The sequence below is a fragment of the Convolutriloba macropyga genome, chromosome 1 (genome assembly GCF_964194025.1).
Source record: "Convolutriloba macropyga chromosome 1, txConMacr16.3, whole genome shotgun sequence".
Taxonomy (NCBI): Eukaryota; Metazoa; Xenacoelomorpha; order Acoela; family Convolutidae; genus Convolutriloba; species Convolutriloba macropyga.
This window is the reverse complement of record NC_134468.1, coordinates 28,830,514-28,854,619: the sequence shown is the minus strand read 5'-3', so window position 1 is coordinate 28,854,619 and position 24,106 is coordinate 28,830,514. Positions and strand designations below refer to the sequence as shown.

Sequence of the window (24,106 nt, the reverse complement as noted above, 5' to 3'; positions counted from 1 at the left end):
TGCGCACCGATACAAGCCACAATTGTTGGTTTGTAAAACACGCCATCATGTCGCCAAGAAGTGATATGTGCCACTTCATTTCGTGGCCCTTGGAAAAAGATTTTTGAATTGTATTTAATTTTGCCCGCAAACTTTTTATAGAAAATTCGCAACCACTATAATTTGTAGGAAAATATAGTTTTTTTTTCGAAGCAGAATGTGGTATTCTCTGTGCTGGCTTGTGCAGCAGGTTTTTAGTGTCTTGCTATTATTAAAATTTTTCCGAAATCTTTGAAAAAGTTTTTCCTTTTCAGATAGTTGTGGAGCCTTCCTAATCCCGCCTGCAGAATGATAAATCTGCGAGGAGTTGCCTCCTCTTTACGACCAGTCGCACGATACTGGGTTGTGCTGCTAACTACATTTGCTTGTTCTGGTGTGGTAGTATGGAATGCGTTTGTCCAGAAGCAACAATTCTACCCATCTGTTGTGTATCTTTCTAAGTCAACTATCAGCATTGCGGTTATTCACGTGCAAGCCTTTGTTTTGGCTCTATTGGCTGCCAAAATTCTGTGTTACTTATTTTTTGGCACCCTACGTGAAACGGAAGTAGAACACTTGATTGAAAAGGGGTGGTATGTGTTGACGGAGACATGTCTGGCGTTTACGGTGTTTCGGGATGACTTTTCATCCCGTTTCGTGGCCATGTTTACGGTTCTATTGATGGCTAAATGCTTTCACTGGCTGCTGGAAGATAGAATAGACCTGATGGAAAGGAGTCTGAGTATCAACTGGAAGTTTCATGTCAGAGTTGTGTCTCTGATCACGATTCTCTCCCTTTTCGACGTCTTCTTCATCCGTATGGCTTATACTGTGACGGTTTCAAGAGGTGCTAGTGCTCAGTTAGTATTCGGATTTGAGTACTCAATTCTCCTCGTGAGCACTTGGATGATAGCGATGAAGTATATTGTACACGTTATCGATATGGGAACACAAAGCAGCTTGGAGAACAAAGCAGCTTTGTTCCTCTACATGGAGTTGGTTGCTAACGGAATCAAAGTTGTAATCTATTCCGTGTTTTTGTTTATCATGGTCGTTATACATACTTTCCCGCTGTTTGCAATTCGACCGATGTATCTCTCTTTGAAAGCATTCAGAAAGGCATGCTACGACGTCATTATGTCGCGTCGTGCAATCAGATATCTAAATACTATGTTCAGAGACGCAACTGCTGAAGATTTGACGGATAATCTGTGTGCGGTTTGTCGAGAGGAAATGACAACTAATCTGAAGAAGTTGCCTTGTGGTCACGTGTTTCACACGCATTGCTTGAGATCCTGGTTTCAACGTCAGCAAACTTGTCCTACGTGCAGAGTTGATATCTTACGTCATGAGAATGTAGTTATAAATTTACGCGCAGCAAACAATTTGAACATCAATTTGCGAAGAGTGAATGTGAACAACAGAAGAGGATCAGGAGCTGCGGCACCTAACGTACCTGAAGCATCTGGAACAAGAACTGGATCTTCAGTAAATTTGACAGACCAAGGAACGCCTACGGCAAATTCAAGAGTTCCGTTCCCATCCGGATTTGGCACGTTCATTGCACCACCAGCTTTCACTCCCTTGCCAGATCTCTCCGCAATAACGCAAGGAATGACTTTGGAAGAACTCAATCAAATGGAGGGAAACCAGAGACAAAACGTGCAGGCTAGAATTGAGTGTCTGTCCCAAATACAAGTTTTGCTGGATGCAGCTGTTACTCAAATGAATCAATACTCTGCAATAGTCGCTCGCCTGGAGCCTCCACAGGCACCGGTTTCCGAGGCCAAGAGGGATTCAACATCATCTTCTGGAGGCGCTGTGAAAAGAAAAACGAGCGCGGCGGCGGTTTCAGAAAACCAATCGGGTTCCAGCTCGTCCAAAACGGTGGTCGAAACAGTCGGAACCTCGGCTTCAGGAGATGCAACGAGATCTGAGAATTCCACTGGAAACCAAAATGCCTGAGGCATGGGCTGTTTATTAGGTGGTTAGGAAAACTGGAGAAACCAAGATGCGGATGTTGTAACGAGTATAGGACTTAAGCTTGGAGTTGGATTTAATCTTATTTTTTTTCGGCAAAACTCATTAAGTGTTCTGGTTTGATGCATTCTTAAATAGTGCTCTAATTATGGTAGTGTATATATTGAAATTATCTTATACCTATAGTATGATCAAATTTACATTTTATGTCTGAAAATTTTTTGTCTTAACAAAATTCTAAGTTCTTGCAATAGCTGAGTGGCGATAATCATTGTCTGAGAACTTGAGTAAATGTAGGAGATCATAGCCCTAAGGTTGGGGTGAAATACATTTGTGAACCAATCTATTCATTAGGTTGATTGATTAGGCTGCAATAGTTTGCGAATTGAGGTGAAGTGTTTAAAATTAAACAGAGCAGTGGTCAAGCAAACTTATGCTGTCTGATCTCAGTTTGTAGTTCTTCTGCATTTGGCACAGGTAATAGCTTCTGAGAACGACACATTGTTATTTACACAGAACGAAGCTCAAATTTCGCTCTATTCGAAACAAGCTAGCTTGTAGTTTGTACGTTAATCGAACCTTGGCTCAAATACCAACATTAAACTTGCGTTGTTTAGCAGTGGCTAAAGGTTTGTGTATATAAAGACTCTTCAAATCATATTTAACCGCTACTCAAAATTTGTTCAGAATTGTAGAATAGTAATAACAGGTGGCACAATCTCACCTCAAAGTAGATTTTAGAAACTTCGCTGTTTTGTCGTGGCTTAATTTGTACGAGAATAAGGATTATCACTGAGCAGTGCGATGACGTATTTGACCCTTGAAAATTGTGGCTTCTATCTCACAATATTCGACATCACCTCACTTTCAGATGAAGACGTGGGAGCTGAGATTTACACAGGTAGGCTCAAACCAATCCAGGTGATCTTGGTATCTTTAAATAGTTCAACTTGCTGTGCGGTGGTTGCTCGCTGTGGTTGTCTAATTTTAATGTTAGTTTAATGTCATGTAGGTGCAAAATTTTAAGTTCAGCAAACCTATTAATTGCTTGAGTTACTCTGAATTTCAGGTTGCCCTAAACACGCTGATGGGGCAGAAAAATTAGAACATTAGCTGTAACATTGAAAATAGGAAATTTGGAATTACGTTTTCATAAAGTGGACTATATACTTCGAATTAAGCATCAAATAGAATTCTTTCAGTTAAATTATTTTGCCGAAATCTATTTTTTAGTGAATTACTTGTATGAATTATTTGACAATGAATTTTTTCTATGAATTATTTGACTGTTTTCAGAGTGATATCTTTCCACTAAACTTGATTAAAGCGATTGGAGCCGCTCTCAATTAAAATCTAAGCGGCTGGCTCCAATTGTGGGTGCTACCTGGCTGTAGTTTGCGTAAAGTTAGATAAAGTCAGCGACAAAAGTTTTGAATATTAAGGTCTTTGAAATCTTGATAAAAAGTTTCTAAAACCGTACGGTAAGGAGATGAGATAGTACCCCTTCTAACTGCTGTAGAAGTTAGTAATTAGGTGAAACGAATCTGAAGTCTGATTTAACGTGATAACTATAAAACAAACACAAATGGATTGTGAACAATGAATTAGCAGATGATGTTGCGCCCTGCTCTGCACTTTTCAAAGCAATCCCCTTGCAGCCCCCTGCAGACCTTCGAGGTCAAGTTTTCTAAGATGCAGTTTTAGTTTACACTGAAAAATTGCTTTGAGTTGTTTTCTTTGAATTATTTGGATTGCGGTTAAAACTTACAGCATGACCGCGAGTACAGCTGTCCCATTGTCTTCTGATCAAAGTATATTAAAATGCATTTTATTAGAGTGAGGGAAACAAACTAGTCTGTGGAAGTGGAGAAGATAGTTAAAAGAAAGTAAGTTTAAGGAAAGATCAGTTTGAGGAACTGACAAACATAATGGAACGATACCTGAAATACAGTTCTGCGGATTTAGCAAAACACAAACGTGGGAAGCAGAATTAAATATTTACAAGAGATGTTCGTTATCTTAAGCAAGCGCTTGAACATAAACGATTCAGAAAAAAAATATAAAAACAGCCGGGAGAATTCCGGAAACGACTCGAAGGAGAAAATTGCCGATACTTAACTAGAACAACTATTGTGAACCCCGAACCTCTTCAAATGCCATTAAAAATTTAAGGAAGAATAGGAACGGCATTCAAAAACAAATTGAACAAAAAAACTAGAAAAACTTAATGGTTTTTTAGTAGTACACGGAAACATAAAGCCGAATAAAGTTCCCTTGCAATTAGAGCAATCAAAAGCTCGAAAAACAATGGGCAAGTCATAATAGGCTATGAAACTTCTCTAATATTAAAAAAATTTTAAATATTAAAGTTTTAAAAAGAAAACAATTTTAAAAAATGGTTTAAAATTTCTCAATTTTTCTATCAATTTTCCTCAGCAAAAATGGTTATACCTAGAAAACTTTAATCAATTGGTATCTGATTAATCCTTAAGTAACCAGCTGCTATTCAAAATCCAAATCCCACTTAAAGCATTAAAAGAGAAAAACAGGCAAAAATCATTAAATTTCGTCTAAAAATCAGCAAAACTGATCAAAAACCGCCAAATTAGCATTAAGATCAAATTAACTACTTGAAACCTTCAATTCCTATCAAAACAAGCCTAAAACTAATACAACATCATAATCGAACCTCATAGCCATCAAAATTTGCAAAAAAAACTGCTTTCAAAAGCCGCACGTGGACAAAAAATTTTCGCTCGCTTGGAGAAAATTTTTTCACACATCAATTTCTCGCTCTCTCAAAAACAGCGGTATGAACAAAAAAACAAAAACCACTTTTTTTTCGCTCCGCTCTTCACTTTTGTTCAGCACCAAAATTATTCAAAATTTTATCACGCGTTTCATTTCCCGCTTCAAAAGAGTCGTAAAAAATACACTTCCTATCTTATAGTTATCGCGTTTCATATTGAGTACCAAAATACATGTTGAGAAGGTTATCAAACTAAATAGATTAGAAAATTAGAAACTGAATGCTGTTGCAATAAATAACAACAATCCACGTGGACCAAAAATGAGGGAAAACAAAACAGTTTCATAAAGGTTTTTGAACAAAAATTGACATCAAAAATTTTGAAAGTTATTTATGTTTTAGCACCTATAATTTCAGCACCTCAAATTATCTTTGAAACAAATTTTGAATTAAACTGAACAGAAACAATATGAAAAAGCTACCGGAGTTTGGAAAAAACGCAAATGTTTCTGCTATACAGAAAAAGATGACAACAAATAATATGCATTAACAGATAATATGCATTAACGGAAGAACTCCAATTTATTGGGTCGTAAGACAAAAATACCAATTTAAACGCAATATCCGAGAACTTCAAAAATTACCAAATTTTTTACCAATAAAGGTGGACACTTATTTGTTCACAAATTAAAACGAGTAGCAAATATGAAACGATTGGTTTGTTAAAGGATTTAATTTGTTATCATTAAAATGAAAAGATTTTTTATATTTCAACGTTGAGACTGTCAAATGGATAGGAGCAGATCGGGACGAAATTCAGAAAATAAAAAAAAACAATTGTAATATTATTAATGAAGGATTCAAAAGTCTTGAGTATTAGAACAAAGGTTCAGATAAAAAGAGAATCGATCTTTCTGTTGCTTCTTTTGAACTAGTTGGCGTCAAAATCAGAAATTCAAAAGAGAAAAAATGAAAGCAAAGGTCGAATACCTCAAGTGAACGAAAATTCTCCCGAAAATCAGTTTGCTCCCTCATTGGCTATTATTCGTTCATTGTGCCTCGTTCATTGAGGCAAGTCGTTCATTTGTATTTCTCTTATGTTACAAAAATTAGGCTTCAGGTTTGATTTTGTCTCGATTTGCGATTGTGAATTGTTTGAGTTGATACTTAAAAAAGACGGCGTTCAAGTAGAGTCCTATTTCGATCGAAAGTAGGAGGTTAAGAATGGGGGAACGAGTAGGTAACTCTGCTTTTGACAACTCACATTACTGTATTTTTCACTGGTTGAGCTTCAAAAACAGCTTTCAAAAGAAGATAAATATAATTTTGAAGAAATTGACGTGATAAGTAAAAAAATTCAAAAAAAGTGCGTTTATGAGTTATTTTGTATATGAGGTATTTTCAAATCTTAAGGTTTCGAAAGGAAGTACTTGATACAGAATCAGTACTCCAAGTTTATTTCCTGCAATTTTGATTTCTTGGCTATTGTATGTGTAAGACATAAGTTTTCTTGGTCTTATGTTTTCGATCTCAAATAATTTCAAATTTTGCGTAATATTTCTAGAAAAAAAATTAGGATCAAGTGATCAATGAAGACAGATTTTAACTGGTTTGTGCTGCTTCTCTTTTGCAATCCCAGACCATTTGAAAAACAAACAGAAAATAAGTTAACTAATCTGATATTTGATCAAATTGACGATAATTGCCTGAAAAATTCTAAATTGTCTAAGGTTTTTTCCTCAAATGCAACTTATTAATGTTTCTAAATTCTAGACATCGACTTTATTAGCAAAAATGACATCACTGTGGTTTTGAGACTAACTCAACAAGATTTCTATTTATACGTCCTGATTATAACAGCAGCTAATTTTAGAAAAGTTTTGAAGAAAAGTGGTTTTTTGTTTGTTCAAAAATACTTCAAAAAAGCGAGGTTCTTAATTTTTTGTAGCAAAGTTCTAGACGCAGAGAATTCTAGACTGATACCACATTTGTTAATCTGGTAATATGTTAAGCGTCTACAAAAAGGTCAAAAAGTGTCTGAGCAAAAACAAGCGGGGTTGGCATTAAGTTCTAGGATTTTTTTAAAATTCGTCGAACAACAATTTTATGCTGCTATAATATAATAATTTTTTGGTCGCAGTGATCCTTAGCATTAGGAATTGTTGTTAAAGTATTGAGGTTCAGCAATACAAAAAGAATTGGACTTTTTGGGATGAATTCGTAGATCTCCAGTACAATAAAGTTATATCACATTTATCAAATTTGCCAGCTAAATTGATCTTCTTTTTCGCAGTTACGGATTTTTTTTGCTAAATGTGAACATTTGGAAAATTTGAAAATTATTCCTTGATTGTTCTTGTCATGTTGAGAGGACTTCTCTTGCCAATTGGAACTTTTCTCTAAATTATTTTTGCTAAACGCAATTGAAGGATTCGGAGAACTGATTAATTCACCGGCATCGACAATATACAATTGGAATGGAATGTTTTGAGACTGAGATGCTATTAGACAGGTAAGGGGGGACTACTTGATATATTTCAGAACCCTTTTCTAACTTGACTGGTCAGAATTTTGGGTTTTTAGCGTTGAATTTACGCAGCTTCAATAATATCACCAATTTCACTGGATTCACACAATTGAAACAATTTTACTGGATTCACTTCGTTTTAACCTAAAAAAGCTTTAATAAGAAATTGCTTCGGGTGTCTCATAATTGCGCAAAATATTTTGTTCTGGTTCTTATTTAGGAGAAAAAAAACTTTTTGCTTCAAAATTTTTTCTTATACGGTGCTTCCTATAAGAGAAATGATGTTTTTTCCTCTTTCGAAAAGCAATGGCTAGCAGTTCTGATGTTGTCATCATTCGGAGGAATTTATGATAAAATCATAAAAAGTTTCCTTATATCAGAGGAACTCATGGTAAAATCATATTAGTTGCTATGATTCAGCGAAATTCACAGTAAATCCATAATAAATAATAATCTATGATCCAGAAGAAATCATAAATTATGAACTTTTTGAAATCAATGCAATTATATAACGGTAAGTAAATGGTAATGGGACATTCAATGATCCATCCATAGGATTATGAGACTCCTATCCGGGTAGCCTTTAATTATTCTAAACATTAAACAAATTTTTGATTACTCTATCTTTATAACTGCACGCTCTTTCAGACCATGCCGGTTTGCACTATATCAGTTTTGGAGTTTTCCCTGCCACGCATAGACTGCATGAGCGAGTTGTCACGATTTTGATTGAATGTGTATCAGAATATATATATATATATATATATATATATATATATATATATATATATATATATATATAGATATAGATATATATATATATATATATATATATATATATATATGGGAAATATATATATGGAAAATATATATAAATATATATATATATATATATATATAGATTTTGATTGAATGTGTATCAGAATATATATATATATATATATATATATATATATTATATATATATATATATATATATGGGAAATATATATATGGAAAATATATATAAATATATATATATATACATATATATATATATATATATATATATATATATATATATATATATATATATATATATATTTATAGGGAAATTAGGATATATATTGAAATAGGTACGACACTTCTCAAAATTTTAGCTCAACTTCAACAATCCGTGTTTGCGACGATTTAATCCGATTGCAATTAATTGTTTTAGTCAGCTACAAAACCGTGAAATTTAGTCAAATATTTTGTAGATTTCATTGTTGTTGAATTTATTTACACCAATTTTGCAATTCAGTTACCGGATTTGATAACCGGAATTCCATTTTTGAACGTAGCGCAATCTCACTAAAGTAGGAAAATCAATTTTTGTGGAATTCCACGCGAGCAAAATTGGCCAAATGCAATTCAGGTCTGGCTATGCGGTGTAATGAAGCCAGATGAGTAAGATAAATGATTCACACAATAAAGGTTGATTTATTTCGCTACCTGGGTGAAGCATTCTGTTAGACTTAGCTCGCATTTAATTAATAACTTCAGATTTGCCATAGCTTGAGCAATTTGGGGTGCGATTGTGTTAACAGAAACGCAAAAGATTCAATTCAAGAGAATGGAAGTAGTCAACATAAAAGAGGAATCCCACTTGGAAAAGTAAAGAAAATCCAGTTTGATCAAGAAGTTCAACGAATTAAAAAAGAGTAAACAATATTTTCAAGTCTCTGTTACATTTGGTAAACTCTTAATCTTATGTCGACAACTTTTTCGTAGAAGTTCATGCTTTAATTGGAGTATAGTCTATTTATATGTGCTGTAGCCCGCTAATTTTTCTTAATGATATTAATGCCCTGATTTTTACCGATTTTTATCTGTTTAAGATTGGCGTGTTGACCCCAAGTGTTACTCAGATTTGGGCTACAAGTCAGATGTGGATGTCGACGGGGCTACAACCACCACAACCTCCTCCTCTACAGGGGATGAAGATCACGTGAACAAAGCACAGATGCAGAAGGACATTTCCCAACAGGTACTCAGGACAGCTGCTCTGGAAGAGGGTGTCGAGTTCTGGCAGCAGGAAATCAGGTAGGAGAAATTTTATGATATATATATATATATATATATATATATATATATATATATATATATATATATATACATACATACATACATATATATATATATATATATATATATATATATTATATATATATATATATACCATACTATGAAAGGTGAGAACGCCGTACAAAGCGTCCAAGTTACACGTGCTGTTGCAATTTTGACTGCACATTCTTTTCAAATAGCTTAATACTTTTACTGGTACATCGGAACTCCCCCTTCCCTCCCCCTCCCCCCTCGAGTAATCTATGGTCCTGCATATAATTGATATTCTTGCACTTTTTTGAATGGGGAACATCCGACCATGTGTCAGTTGTACATTAACATAATTTTTAGGTGATCATACCTTTTAGCAGTTGCATATTCCTTTGCCTGAAGTAAATTGTCATTGGATAAACTTTATCGAGGTCTTTGAAATTAACCTTTTGAATGTTGTTTCGAGGACTTGAGTTGACGAGGATGACAACAATATGTCTGATTAGATAAACATGGTTCCTCCCATGGTCCAAGTCTCCTTTGATGAGTTGGTATCTTTGCTTAGTTCCTACAAAGTCTGTTGTCAGTTGACGGAGAGTGATGAGGTGGCAGTGACTCTATTAGCCAAGGCTGTCCTTTTCAATACCATGGAGTCTTTTGCCAACCTGTTCAGAGAGGTTTGTGTTATGAGTTTTCTCTGCACTTAATTTTATAATGCTTGCATCGCAAATTGATTTTGAGGTAAAAAATTCTATTTTTGTAATCCCTCCCTGTATTCCATCCCACCTTTTTGATTGTTAATTATTAGCTCAAAGCGCTAAGAGCTGTAAAAGCACAGGTGCGATTCTGGAGAAAAACCGCAAAGTCTTTCTCTCTCGATCTCAGCAGATGAAATACATTAGAAGAAGCTTAATCCATCGTGCGAGAGGACTGTAAAGTTTGCCTAAACCTTGTCTTCGAGACTGCAAAATGATGAAAAAACTAATCAATAGCTCCAGTTTTTCAAATCTATCAGAAATTCCCGTACAAAAATTGCCGGGTCAAATCAAAATCGCAGTTTTCAGAATTCTTGACTGAACACGTTTCCATGTTAATTATATGTGGAAGAAATTTTTGCTTTTTTGCAAGAAAATTATCGGAGGACGTAATACTAAATGCTTGAACCTGCTATGTGCACGAAGGGTTTCCTTAAAGCTCTCCTAATATAACTCTGAACGCCAATGATAATAAAACTACGCAGCACAGAATCATTAGTATTTGTTTTTCTTTTTTGTAGCGTTGCGTTTACGTCAGCGTTGCGTTAGATTAATTTACTTGTCAATAAACTGATAGAATTATTTGAGATAGTGCTGCTACAACGGATCAATTGTTCTTAATGGTTTTTGTCTGCATTGATGCCTTGACTAAAGAATCAGTATAGAAGACATTTAGAAGATTAAGGTTGCTGCAATTCCGAAATTATGGAATGCAAAGAACTTGTGTGAAAACTGAGCAATGATGGGCAAGTAGAACAGTTGTGAATTTTTAACAAACAAACTATTTTTTGTAATCATAATCTAAATGATTGAAATATTTCAGATATCTTTCCTTTCCGTAAGTGCGAAAACCAAGGGGAACATTTTTCTCATCCGGGAATTCTTATTGGTCATGTCAGAGCTATTTTCCGTCATTAATATGTATACCTTGAATATTTTATGCTGCAAAATAAATTTTTTGACAGGAAACAATGAGAAGATGCATTAATTGGAGTGCACCTACTCTTGGTTTCCAATTGTTGTCGAATCATTAAGCGCTACAACTTTGTGAAACAATTTTTCTAATCCAAATTTCCTCGTTCGCCGAGGCATTCCTGTTGCAAAGCTACGATTTTTGGATATTTTGCCCATGACTTCTCTTTAACCTTGTTTCTTCTATGCTGTAATTTTGAGTACGTTTATAATGATATAAATAAATTGCGTCCGAAACTTTGAATTAAAACTTTATTAAAGGCTGCCCAAATTTTGGTATTGTGGGTTTGACATAAAATTCGATTTGAAAACTGGTTTGAAAATTATGTCGTGGAAGTTCTCGGAATGGCAGAACAAAATTTCATTGAACAGGGGAGGTTTAAGTGATTTTTTGGAGAGTTACCTTTCCAATATTGTGGCAAAGTTTTATTTTAAACACACTTGGATATGTTATGTGTAGTTGCTGACTAATCTGGACTACAATGGGCTGCTGATGAGCGGGACTTTGAAGAATCTGACAACAGATGCAGCCACTTCACACGTTCTACAGTCTATGCTCAACTACATCATGGCAAGTCAAAGATTCAAAAAACAGACTAACTTTGGAATGACATCATCCACTTCTGATTTTTGGTTTGATTTTAAATTAAATCTATATTTTGTAGGTTTTAATAAGAGAGGAGCTGAGATAGTGTTAAAAAATCTTTAATACAAGGTTAGATGAACTCAACAGGAAATTTTTTTGTTAGTTTTGTCAGTTAAAGATACAAGTATAGCCTTGGTTGCAGTTTTTACATTCTTAACGTACTGATCATTGCTTGAGATTGATTCAAGTACTTTTAATTCAGAATGAGACGTTCAAGACGTGGTCAGAAGTGTACAACAACCCCGCCACTCAATCTAACAGATCAGGAGGAGGGGCAGGTGGTCTCAACAGCAGACGAGCATCTCTCACAAGTGCAGGTTGCCCAACTTAATTCACCTCATCCATAAATAGATTCTGGGTTTTATTAGCTTTTAATTTCCAACTTTCACGGTTCAACACGTCGAACGAATACGTCGATTGAATGTTTTTTTTACAAATAATTTACTGCCTCAAAAAATTCTGACCGGTCGAGTTTTATTTGAAATTTGCTTAGTTCAGATTGCTCAAGTCTGACGCTTACTGGTTTTATGACACGAGGAATATAGACAGTTAACCGCTATCTTGTTTTTCGAAAAGTTAATATTTACAAAAAAATACCGGCTGATGAGTTTCATGTAAATCTTTTGCACCGAGAATGCCTAGATATAAAAATCAGTGTGTTATATAGTGACGGTCAAGTAAACGCCACAAAGCATGACAATTTACGATTGACGTCATTTGGGCTTTGATTGGGAATTATCTTGGCATCTAATAATGTTATTAGAGATTTACCTCAAAACATCTTGCGATTAGAGAATATATTTGGTTAAAAATGAATTTTTGTAGCAATTTTATTTTCTGCGAACTCCAACAAAAAGAACAATTTAAATATGGACAAGAGAAAATTTTCTTGACTCGCCATTTATGTGATCGAAACCAGATATCTTAAATAATTTTAGAACATCAACAAGGGGTCTCGATAATGTGCGTACGCACATAACGTTCTGACCTCGCTCAGCCATATTATTGAATGAATTGGCTCCCAAATGAATAAAAGATAGACAACTTTCAAAAAACATACATATCATTCAATAAACCACCAATGGAACACAAAAATGCCACGCTAGAGGGCCGATGAAACTTGTTGTTAACAGGTCTACTAGAAAAGGCAATGAAAATCAATCACCAAACATTAATTACGACCAAATTTTGATCTGTATTTGAAAAATCATAACAGAATCAAACTCACATCAGAGAAAAGATATAGGGCCTGTCCTCAATGCGACTGTGTAACCCTTCAATAAAATAAGAGCAACATGTTGCAATGATCAAAAATACGTTTCCATTTTTGAAAACAATTGAATTTAAAATGATTAATATCATTAGATGTTAACTGAAATCACTAAAATGTTAAATTATATCTCCATCGGAAGCAATTGAGACCTGCCATTTTTCATTGTAGGTCATACGACTACAAAAAACCAGAAAAACTAGAAATTTCAATCAAGTTTTGCGCGAAAATGGGAAAGAAACGTTAAAACCATAAATTTATCACTAAGAGCATCAAAAACGTCCAATTGCGCAATATTTCACAACCAATGGGACCTACTTTGAAAGTTTTAGTTTTTAGTTTTAGTCAAATTTTAATTTTAATCAAATTTTTAACATAAACGACTTAAAATTTCAACTAATAAAATCAATTAATTTGCAACACCGCAGGAAGCCAATTGTGCCTGTCAATAATGACACTAAATCACAAGTCTACAAAAAATCACAAATACAGGCAGAAGCCCAAACTTCATAAACATTTTGACGTGACCACAGTGTTTATGGCACTATAAATATAAGCTAGATAAGAACTTAGCCCTAAAGAAACTCCGAAAATTTTTGTGAAAGTAAATGGTCCAAGCCATCAGTCAAAACTTATAACCTACCGAGAAAGTAATGCTTGATTTATCAAAAAAAATTAGAAACCCAAATAATGAGGGTGAGTTGCACAATTACGAAAATGAATGCAAAAAGGAGACCGTTAGCTACTCATTAAAATAGTTAGCTCTGAATTGAAATCTTCAAGAAAAACTCAATCACACGACTTGTGGAAGCAATTTAGACCTATAATTGTCAGGTTTTTGTCGGTCAACAACAAAAAGAATGACAAACGTAGGCAAAAACTTTAAAAAATCTACTGAATATTTATTGCTAGAGAACTCTCAGCGAATTCGCAGCGATTTCTCAGAAGAGAACTCTCAGGCCAAACGCTTAGATTACTCAACAAAAACAATTAACCTGTTCAGGTACGTTGTTTGCAACGCAGTGCATTTTTCAAACTATGCCTTTTTTCAATTGCAACTGTCGATATGGTGGTAATTCGACAAGGAAATAATATGAACCTTTAAAATATGCAGTTTTGCTCAGGATTAAGAAAAATTTTGAGAATTCTTTGAATCAAAACCACGAAACCATTAGTTAAATATAAGACCGCTACAGACATTAATTTACACCTCACAGCAAATGGATTGCCCCTGTTTTTCACTGAGACTACGCCCGAAATTGAGAGAAAGAAGTTAAAATAGTGGCAAAGATAAAAAAATCAACGACATTTTCTATAAACAAATGAATTCAAAGTCATGAGAGGTACATTACAACTAAATGAATTGTCTAGGTTTTCCTATACCCCTCTAAAAAATCAATTGGGTCTCTGATTGAGAGACTAAATGAGTGGACTACAAAAAGTATAACAAATTAAAGCATAACATAAGTCCATAAAGTTTTACAAAAACAATTAGCCAGAGCCATAAAAACCATGAGCTTATTTTTGAAAACATAATATATGACTGTTGGGCCTCATGTTTTGTAAATAGTATCTGTCAAAAACTGATCCCTGATTTGAAAATGTTTTCAGTAATTTATATGAAAAACTATGAATGCGGAAATATTTTTTAAAAAAAAGAGCCGCGCCCTATTAAAGTCTAACATTTTTTTAGACGTAAAGATCCATGCTGAGATCAAGATCAGCCCTGGTAATAATGCGCGTCTAAAAAACACTCAATTGATCAAATGATATTGAAATAGATCATTTTTTAAGCAAAATTTTTGATTATATCAAAAACAAATAATGTATTTTGTGTAATTATTGATTTTATCTTTTCAAAAAAATGGCAAAATTGTATTTCATGAAGACTCTTTAAACCAGTGGGAGTACTACTAGCTGATTTTTGAGCTAACAAAGAATATGACTTCAGTTTTGAGTGTCACATCCAACAAATTTAATGAATCGGGCTAAAAAAACTATTTGGTCCCATCAGTGACGAAAAAAGTCTGATTTTTGAAAAGTTTAGAATAAATTCTAGCCAAAAAACGCGGTTGGAGCTATTCAGCATCCCTAACCTATCTTTGAAGATAAGATCAAGAACACTTTATTAAAAATTTAACATATTTTAGCAAAATTGAGGAAAATTTTGTCAGAATCACGGAAAATGTGAATAAAAACAACGTAATATCTTCTATTATTCACAAAATTTTAATTTTTAATAACTCCATAATAAAAGCGAAAATTAAAAATTTCTGGTCATTTTCATATTTTACGCTGGAAGGGCTTTCTAATGATACCACTCACAACTCTCTGCAATGATTATATCAATCGACCAAAAATGACTGAACAAAAACCCATTTGAGTGTATAGTTCATCCCCCACTAAAGTTGGTTAGAACAATTAGTTTAAACATGATTTTGATTCAATTTCTTTGCCCTAAATTAAAAACCACTTTTTAAGGGGAATAATTAATGGAAATGAGAATAGTGTCTTGACTTGCGATTGATCTGGCCAGAAACCTTGAAAAATTCTACAGCTTTTGATATCAGTTTTTGTTACTTTGATTTGGATTCAAGAACTTAAACAATTTATTTGTTCATTTCTCGAGTTGCCCCTTGTCTGATCTACTTTTCAGCGATGAAAGGTTTTTCAAAACCATTGAACAGTCCTGCGGTTTGTAAACAGCAATTATCAGGTATTAATAAAAGAAGAAAGAAAATTGATCAGAACAATTAAAAATCTACCCAGAGCTATTACAATTTTGTTCTTACCATAGTGGCTAGCCACTTCTTTCAAGTGAATTTTCGATGGCTTGGTTAGAGTGCAATTGTACAATTAAAACACCTTTGCTATTTTAGAATGCCGTTAAAGAGTATTTCCCGCAAACCATCTCAATTAGTGATATCACTGCAGAAGTTTGCTATTGCCGAAAAATGCTTATCTACTTTTGAAGGAATCATGATGATCTAATTATCAGAACTTTAATAAACTTTATTCACCAAAAGAAAAAGTTGTTTGAGGTGATAGTAAAACAACGAGAATAAAGAGTTCGGAAAACGGCAAATTTTTAATGATATTTTTTTTTATAAAATTCGATTGATATGGTGTTTATAATGTTAGTTATAAGATAAACCAGTCTTACAGGTTAGGTGACTCTGATGATGTCACTAAGAAAATCTGGCTTTAATCGAAAACTGCTAACCACTTCGTTTTGCAAGCCATTACTGCAGTGACTTTAGCAGAGTCACGTAACCTTGCTTGAAACACGCACTTTGCGAGTTTTGAATTTCAAGCAGTTTTAAAATCTGGCACTGTATTTAGGAAAATATGGCATTCTAGAATCTGACAATGCAGATATCTCGCATTTTAAAACTTGCACGTCAGTTTTTCAAATAGTAGATATAAGACAGTGGATCTTTTGCTTGCGGTTCCCCCAACCCCCAACAATTACAGAGCACGTTCCACATAGTAAATCATTTTTGTAAAAATATGCGTCTGAGAGGGGGGGGGGGGTGGAGCAAATAATATGCACTCACTAATATGGCAGCCGGGCCGGGGGGGGTCACAAACGGAAAAGATCCAAGACTGATAATCTGCTGTTAACATGCTTTAAACTCAAATTCTTCTCGTTTCTTTTTTAGGCCAGTATTCAATGACGTCATCAGTGTTTGACCAGACAAGCAACTGGCTGACTGAGTGCGGCTACTATGACCTGTGGGACCAACAGAGGAAGCAACACCATCGCTCCTACTCGCCAGACGGAGAGGGGGAGGGGGACCACCAGCTGCTGAACGAACTCATGCAACTAGTCAATGCATGTGAACAGGAGATTCAGTCTATAAAACGGGTAACAACTTTACTTTTAAATCAAAACTGTACACAAAGATGACTGTTGTTCATATATCTCGCTAACGCATTGTTGTGATTCAGAGATATAGATCTTGTTGCTCTCTGCTTTTCCGTACTAGACAGAAAATTGATTACTGTATTGTTTGACTGAGAAGTGGATGGGTAATTACATTAAAAAAACGTAGGTTGTATGAAAAAAGACTTTCTCATAATTGTTCCGACCCCTCTTGAGGGGGGAGGAACTATATACTCAAATGGGTTTTTTTGTTCAGACAATTTTGGCCGATCGATATATTCTTCGTAGAGAGTTGAGACTGGTATCATTAGAAAGCTTGCCCAGCGTAGAATATGGAACTAAATTTTTTTTTGATTTTCGTTTTTTACAAGGAGTTATCGAGGTTTAAACTTTTGAAAAAAATAGAGTGAACGCCGTTGTTTTTATTCACATTTTCCGGAAAATTTGCCTAAATTTTCGTCAATTTTGTTAATATTTGTTTAAATTTTTAAGAATAGTGTTGTTGATTTTATTTTCAAAGACAAATAAGTATTGTTAATTATTTTGATAAGATTTTTTTGTCACAAATTTTGGCTAAATATTTCAAAATTCAGCCTTTTTCATCAAAAACAGCACCAAATAAGCACCTTTAGTTCTTTTTCCTTAAATTTGCCGGAAGTACATGGCCAGAAAGCACTAATACAGTCTTTGTAGACTCAAAAGGGGGCTATTCATACTTCAACTTCTGCTGAGAGTGCTCTATAATTAAGACTTTGCCGTTTTTTGCTAAGTATACTCGTTGTTTATCAAAAACGGAGAATTTATTTTTGAGTTTTTAATTAACAAATTATCCATATTTATAACATTCGAAAAATTAATTGTTCTTAATGGACGATGAGCATTAGCAGGTCTAGTTTCGGACCAAACATGGACTGTTACAATCCAAAAGTATTCCGATTGTAATCAGTCGGTCCTCTTTTTTGAAAAAAAAGGTTGTTTTTCCATTAGTAAAAGAACAGAACATATCAAATCAAAGCTCAGGAGTTATAGGTGCAATTGCCTTCCTCATTAGCTCCAAGCTAAGGCATGTAGTTTTGTAATTGTATGCTTATGGTAGTTTTGACTTTTAAAAATAACTGGTTTTCAAAAACATAATGGCTTAATGAACTTTCCTCTATTTTTTTCTTAATTTGGTCAACCTGTAGCTTAGTGTCAGCAAAGAAAGAATGCTTCTACTTCCTACTGATTTCAAATATATCTTTTGCGGTTTTAAAACTTAAGTTCTTATTTTCTGGCTTTGATACTACTAGGTTTCAGATTTTTTTTCAGTTATTTGCCAGGTTTTCACGTTTTTTAGTTCTGTCACATTATCACATTATTGACAGTTCTCATAAGAGATTATTGGCCTCCAAATTAAAGCACAATTAAATCCTGAAGGTTATAGATAATGTTTTTAGCGGCTTCGACACTTCTCTCTTGAATTTAATTGAGATTTTTAATTTTGTCTTAAATTTTCATTTTTACTTTGTGGTATTAGTCCTATGAAACTACCTGTATAATGACATGTTTTGTTGACATTTCATAAAAAAAATAAATCAGCCAACATTCTGATATTAGTAGATAGCTGATGGCTTTCAGGACTTCAAAACAATTGTTTCCCAAAATAAAAAATAATATTTGGGCAATTTTCTTTTAATTGTCTTTTTGTCACTAGTGATAGGTCCGATTGGCTTCCTAATTAGCCCCAAACTGAATTATCTAGTTTATTGCCTGAAAACTTATAATCGTTTTCAGTTTTAAAAAATTTTTGTTTTTAAATAGAAAATGGCTTATTGATATTTGCCACCATTCTTTCTTTTGGTCATCTTGTAGCTTAAAGTCAGCATTGAAAGTATGCCTTTTTTTCTAATGAGTTCATATTCAATCTTTATTGCGTTTTTATGCCATAAGTTTTGGTTGTTTGGCTTTGATACTACTAGATTTCATATTTTTTGTGTTTAAGTATTTGCACATTTTTCATGTTTTCTAGATTTGTCACAATATCACGTTATTGACAATTCGTATGTCACATTAATGGAATTCAATTATGTCACATTAATAAAATCCTTTAAGATATAGGTTATGGTTTTTACGGCTTTGACACTACTTTCCCGAAGAATTTAATTGCATTTTTTAAATTCTGTCTTTAACTGTCGTTTTTACTTTGTCTTTTTAGTCGTTGAAATTTCGAGAACAATGGCCCGGTTTCATTGGCTTTTAAAGGAAAAATGGATGGGCCGATATTTTGATGGCTTACAAGTTGTTTTAGCCTTGTGAAATTTTCTGTATATTGAAAGGTTTCATAGGCTTTCAAGGAAGAAAAGATGAGCCGATATTCCGATATTAGTAGACAGCTGATAGCTGATGGCTTTCATGACTTTGAAAACAATTGTTTTCCAAAATGAAAAAAAAAACCCTTCAACTTCCCAATTTTGTTCCGTTTATTGTCTGTCTGTCTCCTAGTCTTGTTAATTACAGGTCAAATATGAAATAATTGGTGTCAAGGGAAGTTGTCAAAGGGGATTTGTGTCACAAAATCTAATATTTTTAAAGAATCCCTTATGAACTTACTGGCTTCGACAACAGTTTTTCACAAAAAAGTAAATTAAGATGATTTTTTGTCATATTTGACGTTTTTTTGTAGACGCAAGACATATTCTGGATAATTGCAGGCCTCAAATGCTTCTTTTGGACGAAAAACGAACCTATTGATTTATTTCTTTTTGTAATTAATGGCTTTCATGACATTGGAGGTAATTTTGATTCGAAAAAAAGCAATAGTATTACTTACTTTTGACCTTTTCTCTTTTGTCTACGTGTTACCTATTTTCATTTATTTAAGGCCAATTATACATTATCAGTGTTTTGAAGAACGTGCAATCTAACATGTTTTGAGGGCCAAAATATAGCTTTACGGCTTCGACAGCGTTTTCTTGCAAGTTTTATTTTGAAATTTTGTTTGTCGTCTTTTTGTTGTTTTTAGCAGTAGAGAAAATTGAATAAGAACAGTTCTTAACGCCCTTCGATAGGAACTTTGGTATTTGTAAACTTTTGGGATATTTTACTTGATTTCTAATGGTTTTCATTACTTTGATGTTAATAGTTTTAAAAAAGCGAATTTTTTAACTTTACTGTTTTTGTTCTCGTCTTAACTCGCTTTCTTAATATTGGCATGTCTCGTCATTCTAGTGCATCATTTTTTACTACACTGCGTTATTTGCCTTGGAGGCAATCTTTTCGTTCATACACTATTTTCTTTAAGAAAATACTTAGTTTTTTTGGGTCTTTTTTTGGGTTTTTCTGGATTCTCTTTGGGTTTTTCTACCTGTTCCTCATTTGGTAGACAATTATGCCAAAATTGTGGATGAGCGGGGTCGAAACTTTATGTGCGATCGCAAATTACCGTGCCTGCTTGTTTTAACTATAGGGTGAAATATAGTTCAAAGATATGCTACATTTGTATTTTACAGCGTTCTGTTCTCATTTAAAAAATATACACAAGCCAGAATTGAAGTGAATTGTTAATAATACAGGATCTGCTTTTCTAGATATTTTTCTAATAGTCTTATTTGTTACCATTTAAAATGAAAATGAGAAAATTGTTGTGACTTGCCATTTATGTTGTCAAAAACCAGAATGTTTTAAACATCAAACATTAGTTTAAACATTATTCGTACATTGATTTTAAATCATTTATATTGTCCTTAATTAAATCCCTCATTTTTGAAAAGGCAAGGAGAACATTAATAAAGAAGAGAATAGGGTCTTGCCGTGTCATTGTTGTGGTAAAAAACCAGACAATTTCAATAATTTCCGATATCAACTTAAATTTGAGGCTCTAAGGTGATGTATAAAATGTTTTCTACCTTCTCAGACAGACAGACAACTGATGTTAAACTTTTTTGGAAACCTTTAAGGGTTACAGAGAATTCTCTAAGAACAAGAATTCGATAGTGATTCCAGTGGAGGATTGGGACCTGGAGGCATCCACCACATCCAGCGCACCTGGACAGGATGAAGAAGTACCCAGGGCCATGAGTGAGTTACAGACACTGGATCACCTCGTACAACAGGCACAAATTATCCAGTTCAAACTTGATGTAAGTAGTATGCTTAAGTAGTACGCATTTTCATAATGGGGCAATATGTTCATTCTATAAAGACAGCTTCTATAGAGACAGCTAGTGCCTAAACACGACAGCTCCGAAATATTTTGCCTGCCAAAAATGATGGTGGTTTCCTTCATGGTCATCAAGATTATTTCCACGTTTGTTCATTTTTAAAACTAGAAGAACCCATTTTTTGTTGTCTGCAATAAGTAAGTAGAATAGAAAAAACATGAAGGTTGTGAAAGTCCCCCATTTTGCCGCCGTTTTGCAATTTTCCACCAAATCAATTAGAAGTCAATCATTTTCTCCTCAATGGAAGGACATTGTGAAGCCTCGTTTATTGGTGCAAAATCATATTAGGTCACTCAAATGGTTTAGCAAAAAAAACAGAAAACTTACAAATTTTGCAAATTTAGCCCCACAAAGATGAATTGGATTTACCTTTTCGATTCAGTTTTTTCTTTTTTTTTCGAATTCTTTAAAAACATTTTAAATTCGCAAAAACAGGAATTCTAATGCAAGGATCGTAATGTTTTGTTTGGTCGAGCCATAGACTAGTGGTAAAAAAGGAAGTAGTAAAAGTCACCAAATTCTTCCCGAATTTTTGAAATTTCCCTCAATGCGTTTCCAGTTAATATTTTTTCAATTATCTCGAACCCCGTCCACCGAGGACCAATCTTTTCGTCATTTCAAAAGTATTCGAGGAAAAAATCCTGGAATTGGAGCGAAAAACAAATTTGGGAGTCACAGCAATGTTACAGGAGATACAAGCAAAGAACCGGTTTAAAAAATTATTTTGACCGATTTTTGATATCTTATTAGTTATTGCAGCCGGTTCTTGCTCAAGGCTACCACAGCTTGCCAATATAATTAATACACAAACGTTTTTTGCAGTTTTTTTTAAAAAACTCATTAAATTTAATTATTTTCATAGATAAAAATTTAAAATGAGCGGTTTTTATTGTATCTGAGGTAAGGAACAGAAAAAAATGGTCTTTTTTGGGATTTGTGCTGAAAGTTTCCGTAACAGTTCTTTAATTCGGAGGGAAACTGTTTACTATTCCCTTTAGCGGGAATCAAAAATACTTTAACAACAGCTTTTAAACAAAAAGTTTAAATCAGAAGTTGGGAAAGTCATTTCAGAACACACATTTTTGGCAGCCCGTTTTAAATCATTCCGTGTGTAGTATCCTATAGCAACCAGTTCATTCAAATTTTGCCAGAATATTACAAATAGATTCAAAATCCTACAAGCTTTTTTCACGATGTTGCAAATCCTGAAAATAATCAACAGTCTTTTACAAAAGTTTGGAACTTTTGTTGTTGCAGAGGTTGAGGCAATTGTAATTTTTTAGATTTGGGCTGTTTAGAGATTGGAGCTGTTGTCTCTGAGGGAGGCACGACAGATTCCGAATAGTGACCCACTTGTGAAAGAGATAGAAGAGGGTCTGAGTAGACAGAGGAATGCACTGCACCACCTCAACTCCTCATTTGTGATAGAAGCAGACATCATATTCGAGGAGACAGAGGGAATCATCAGCAGAAACAATGGAGTACCTCAGGATCCAGCCTCATCATCACAACAGAATTTACTCCTGCCTGTAGGTCTCTGAGAACTTAAGGGAGCTGGCCTAAGATTTTAACCCGGAGAAACATGGAGACCGAAATGTGGGTATTGGCCAGACCGAACAGACCAAAATTGCCATTGGCTAGACGGAAGGCTCGACCCAAATTTTTCCAGACAATTGAGTTCGATCGCACCGGACCCCCCCCCCCTCCCCTCCTGCCCCCTGTCCGCGGCCCAAGTCGGTCTCGCTAATACCTGTCTTGCGTCGCAGACTTCATCCTGGGTAGTAAAACCTCTTTTGTATATCTGTTTGAAACAGTGAAAAAAATGTATAGCGAGTTTCATAAAGTTGAAACGCAAGCGAACGTTCGAAAAATTCTAGGCATGCATATGATCTTCAATGTTCCGATACCCGCATCTTCTAAATTTGAACTTTGACCTTTGAAAGGTTCGCTAGCGTTTCAATTTCATGCTACCGACTATACTTCAATACAGAGCTGCTCTGCATGCAAAGGAGTTACTTCTGAATAAAAATACTTCTGAATAAAAATACTTCTGAGGCTAATATATTGTCTAACTATACTAAAATGGAAATTCAGTGTTTTTAGGAAATCTATATAACTGTCTTCACTCTGACCACGTAATCATATAGCTATAATCATATAGCAAACTTACTGCTAAAAGAGAACACCCTGGCTGCGTAGAACAAGATAATTTATAGCTCTGTGATTGCTTCAGGGAGAAAGCAGAAGAAGAAGAAGCAAGGGACTGTTCAAGTGCTGCACAATTTTGTGATCAGAACTCAGTGCCAGGGATACGCCTTTTCAGCATTTCTTGTTTTCACAACAAATAAATATTTTGATTTAATTTTAGGCTATAGACTTATTTTTGAAGACGGTTCGTTATTATTTTGAATTAATAGTACGTAGAAATTGTGCCATGATATTGTTTTTACCGAAGAGATCGAATCTGATTCAAAACAAGCTGTTGAGATTTGCATTGACAGCTTCCATGATGAACTTCGTAATTCACCAACATAGATAAGCTCATTGAGTTTGCGATCTTAAGGGTTGAGAAGAAATGAGTTTATCATAAATTTAAACATCAAAGAGCTGAGTGGTTTGTTACAGTTTTTGCTCCACATTTGAGTGCGTTTTCAGTGCACATGAGCAACTCCGTTATTGCTCTTTTAAAGGTTGGAATTGGATTATTAGTTAGCTTTCAGCAGAATTTTTGTGACTCTCCGGTACTTGGATTTTGTTCTCAAATGTTTGCTCTCCATGTCTAAAATTAGAAGCGAGACATAGCGATCAAATTTTTCATAGGCGAGAAAAATCTTGGGCCAAATCTTGTCTTCCCTAGTTAAAATACATCCTGAAGTATACTTCAGTGAATTTTATTGGTTTATGATTAATTGCTCTCAAACGAAGTTTGTAGCAATTATATTAGTCCTGTCGGTCTTTTTTTTATGCGATTTTTCGCTTGACCAATTTTTCGTCTGACGCTTTTGACTTTTCGTCCTCAAAAACGGGA

General features: G+C 34.3%; 2 protein-coding genes across 2 annotated transcripts; both read left to right on the top strand.

Moving 5' to 3' along the window:
* The first annotated feature begins 297 nt into the window (after positions 1 to 297).
* LOC142348037 (E3 ubiquitin-protein ligase synoviolin A-like) lies at positions 298 to 2,215 on the top strand. The gene has a single exon (XM_075399207.1). The coding sequence runs from the start codon at positions 328 to 330 to the stop codon at positions 1,981 to 1,983; it is 1,656 nt and encodes a 551-aa protein (XP_075255322.1). The 5' UTR covers positions 298 to 327; the 3' UTR covers positions 1,984 to 2,215.
* A 383-nt stretch (positions 2,216 to 2,598) lies between these two features.
* On the top strand, positions 2,599 to 23,516 carry LOC142348027 (uncharacterized). The gene is made up of 9 exons (XM_075399197.1): positions 2,599 to 2,899; positions 9,134 to 9,338; positions 9,916 to 10,027; positions 11,538 to 11,648; positions 11,926 to 12,040; positions 16,656 to 16,861; positions 20,815 to 20,997; positions 22,377 to 22,607; positions 23,312 to 23,516. The coding sequence occupies exons 1-9, from the start codon at positions 2,803 to 2,805 to the stop codon at positions 23,366 to 23,368; spliced, it is 1,317 nt and encodes a 438-aa protein (XP_075255312.1). The 5' UTR covers positions 2,599 to 2,802; the 3' UTR covers positions 23,369 to 23,516.
* Positions 23,517 to 24,106: the final 590 nt, after the last annotated feature.

Bases quoted from the DNA above. Each gene is read 5' to 3' on its own strand.
- LOC142348037 (XM_075399207.1), top strand. From the start codon at position 328: ATGATAAATCTGCGAGGAGTTGCCTCCTCTTTACGACCAGTCGCACGA.
- LOC142348027 (XM_075399197.1), top strand. From the start codon at position 2,803: ATGACGTATTTGACCCTTGAAAATTGTGGCTTCTATCTCACAATATTC. The intron at 9,339-9,915 runs GTAGGAGAAATT...ATCTTTGCTTAG, and splicing joins TTCTGGCAGCAGGAAATCAG to TTCCTACAAAGTCTGTTGTC. The intron at 16,862-20,814 runs GTAACAACTTTA...GAAACCTTTAAG, and splicing joins AGATTCAGTCTATAAAACGG to GGTTACAGAGAATTCTCTAA.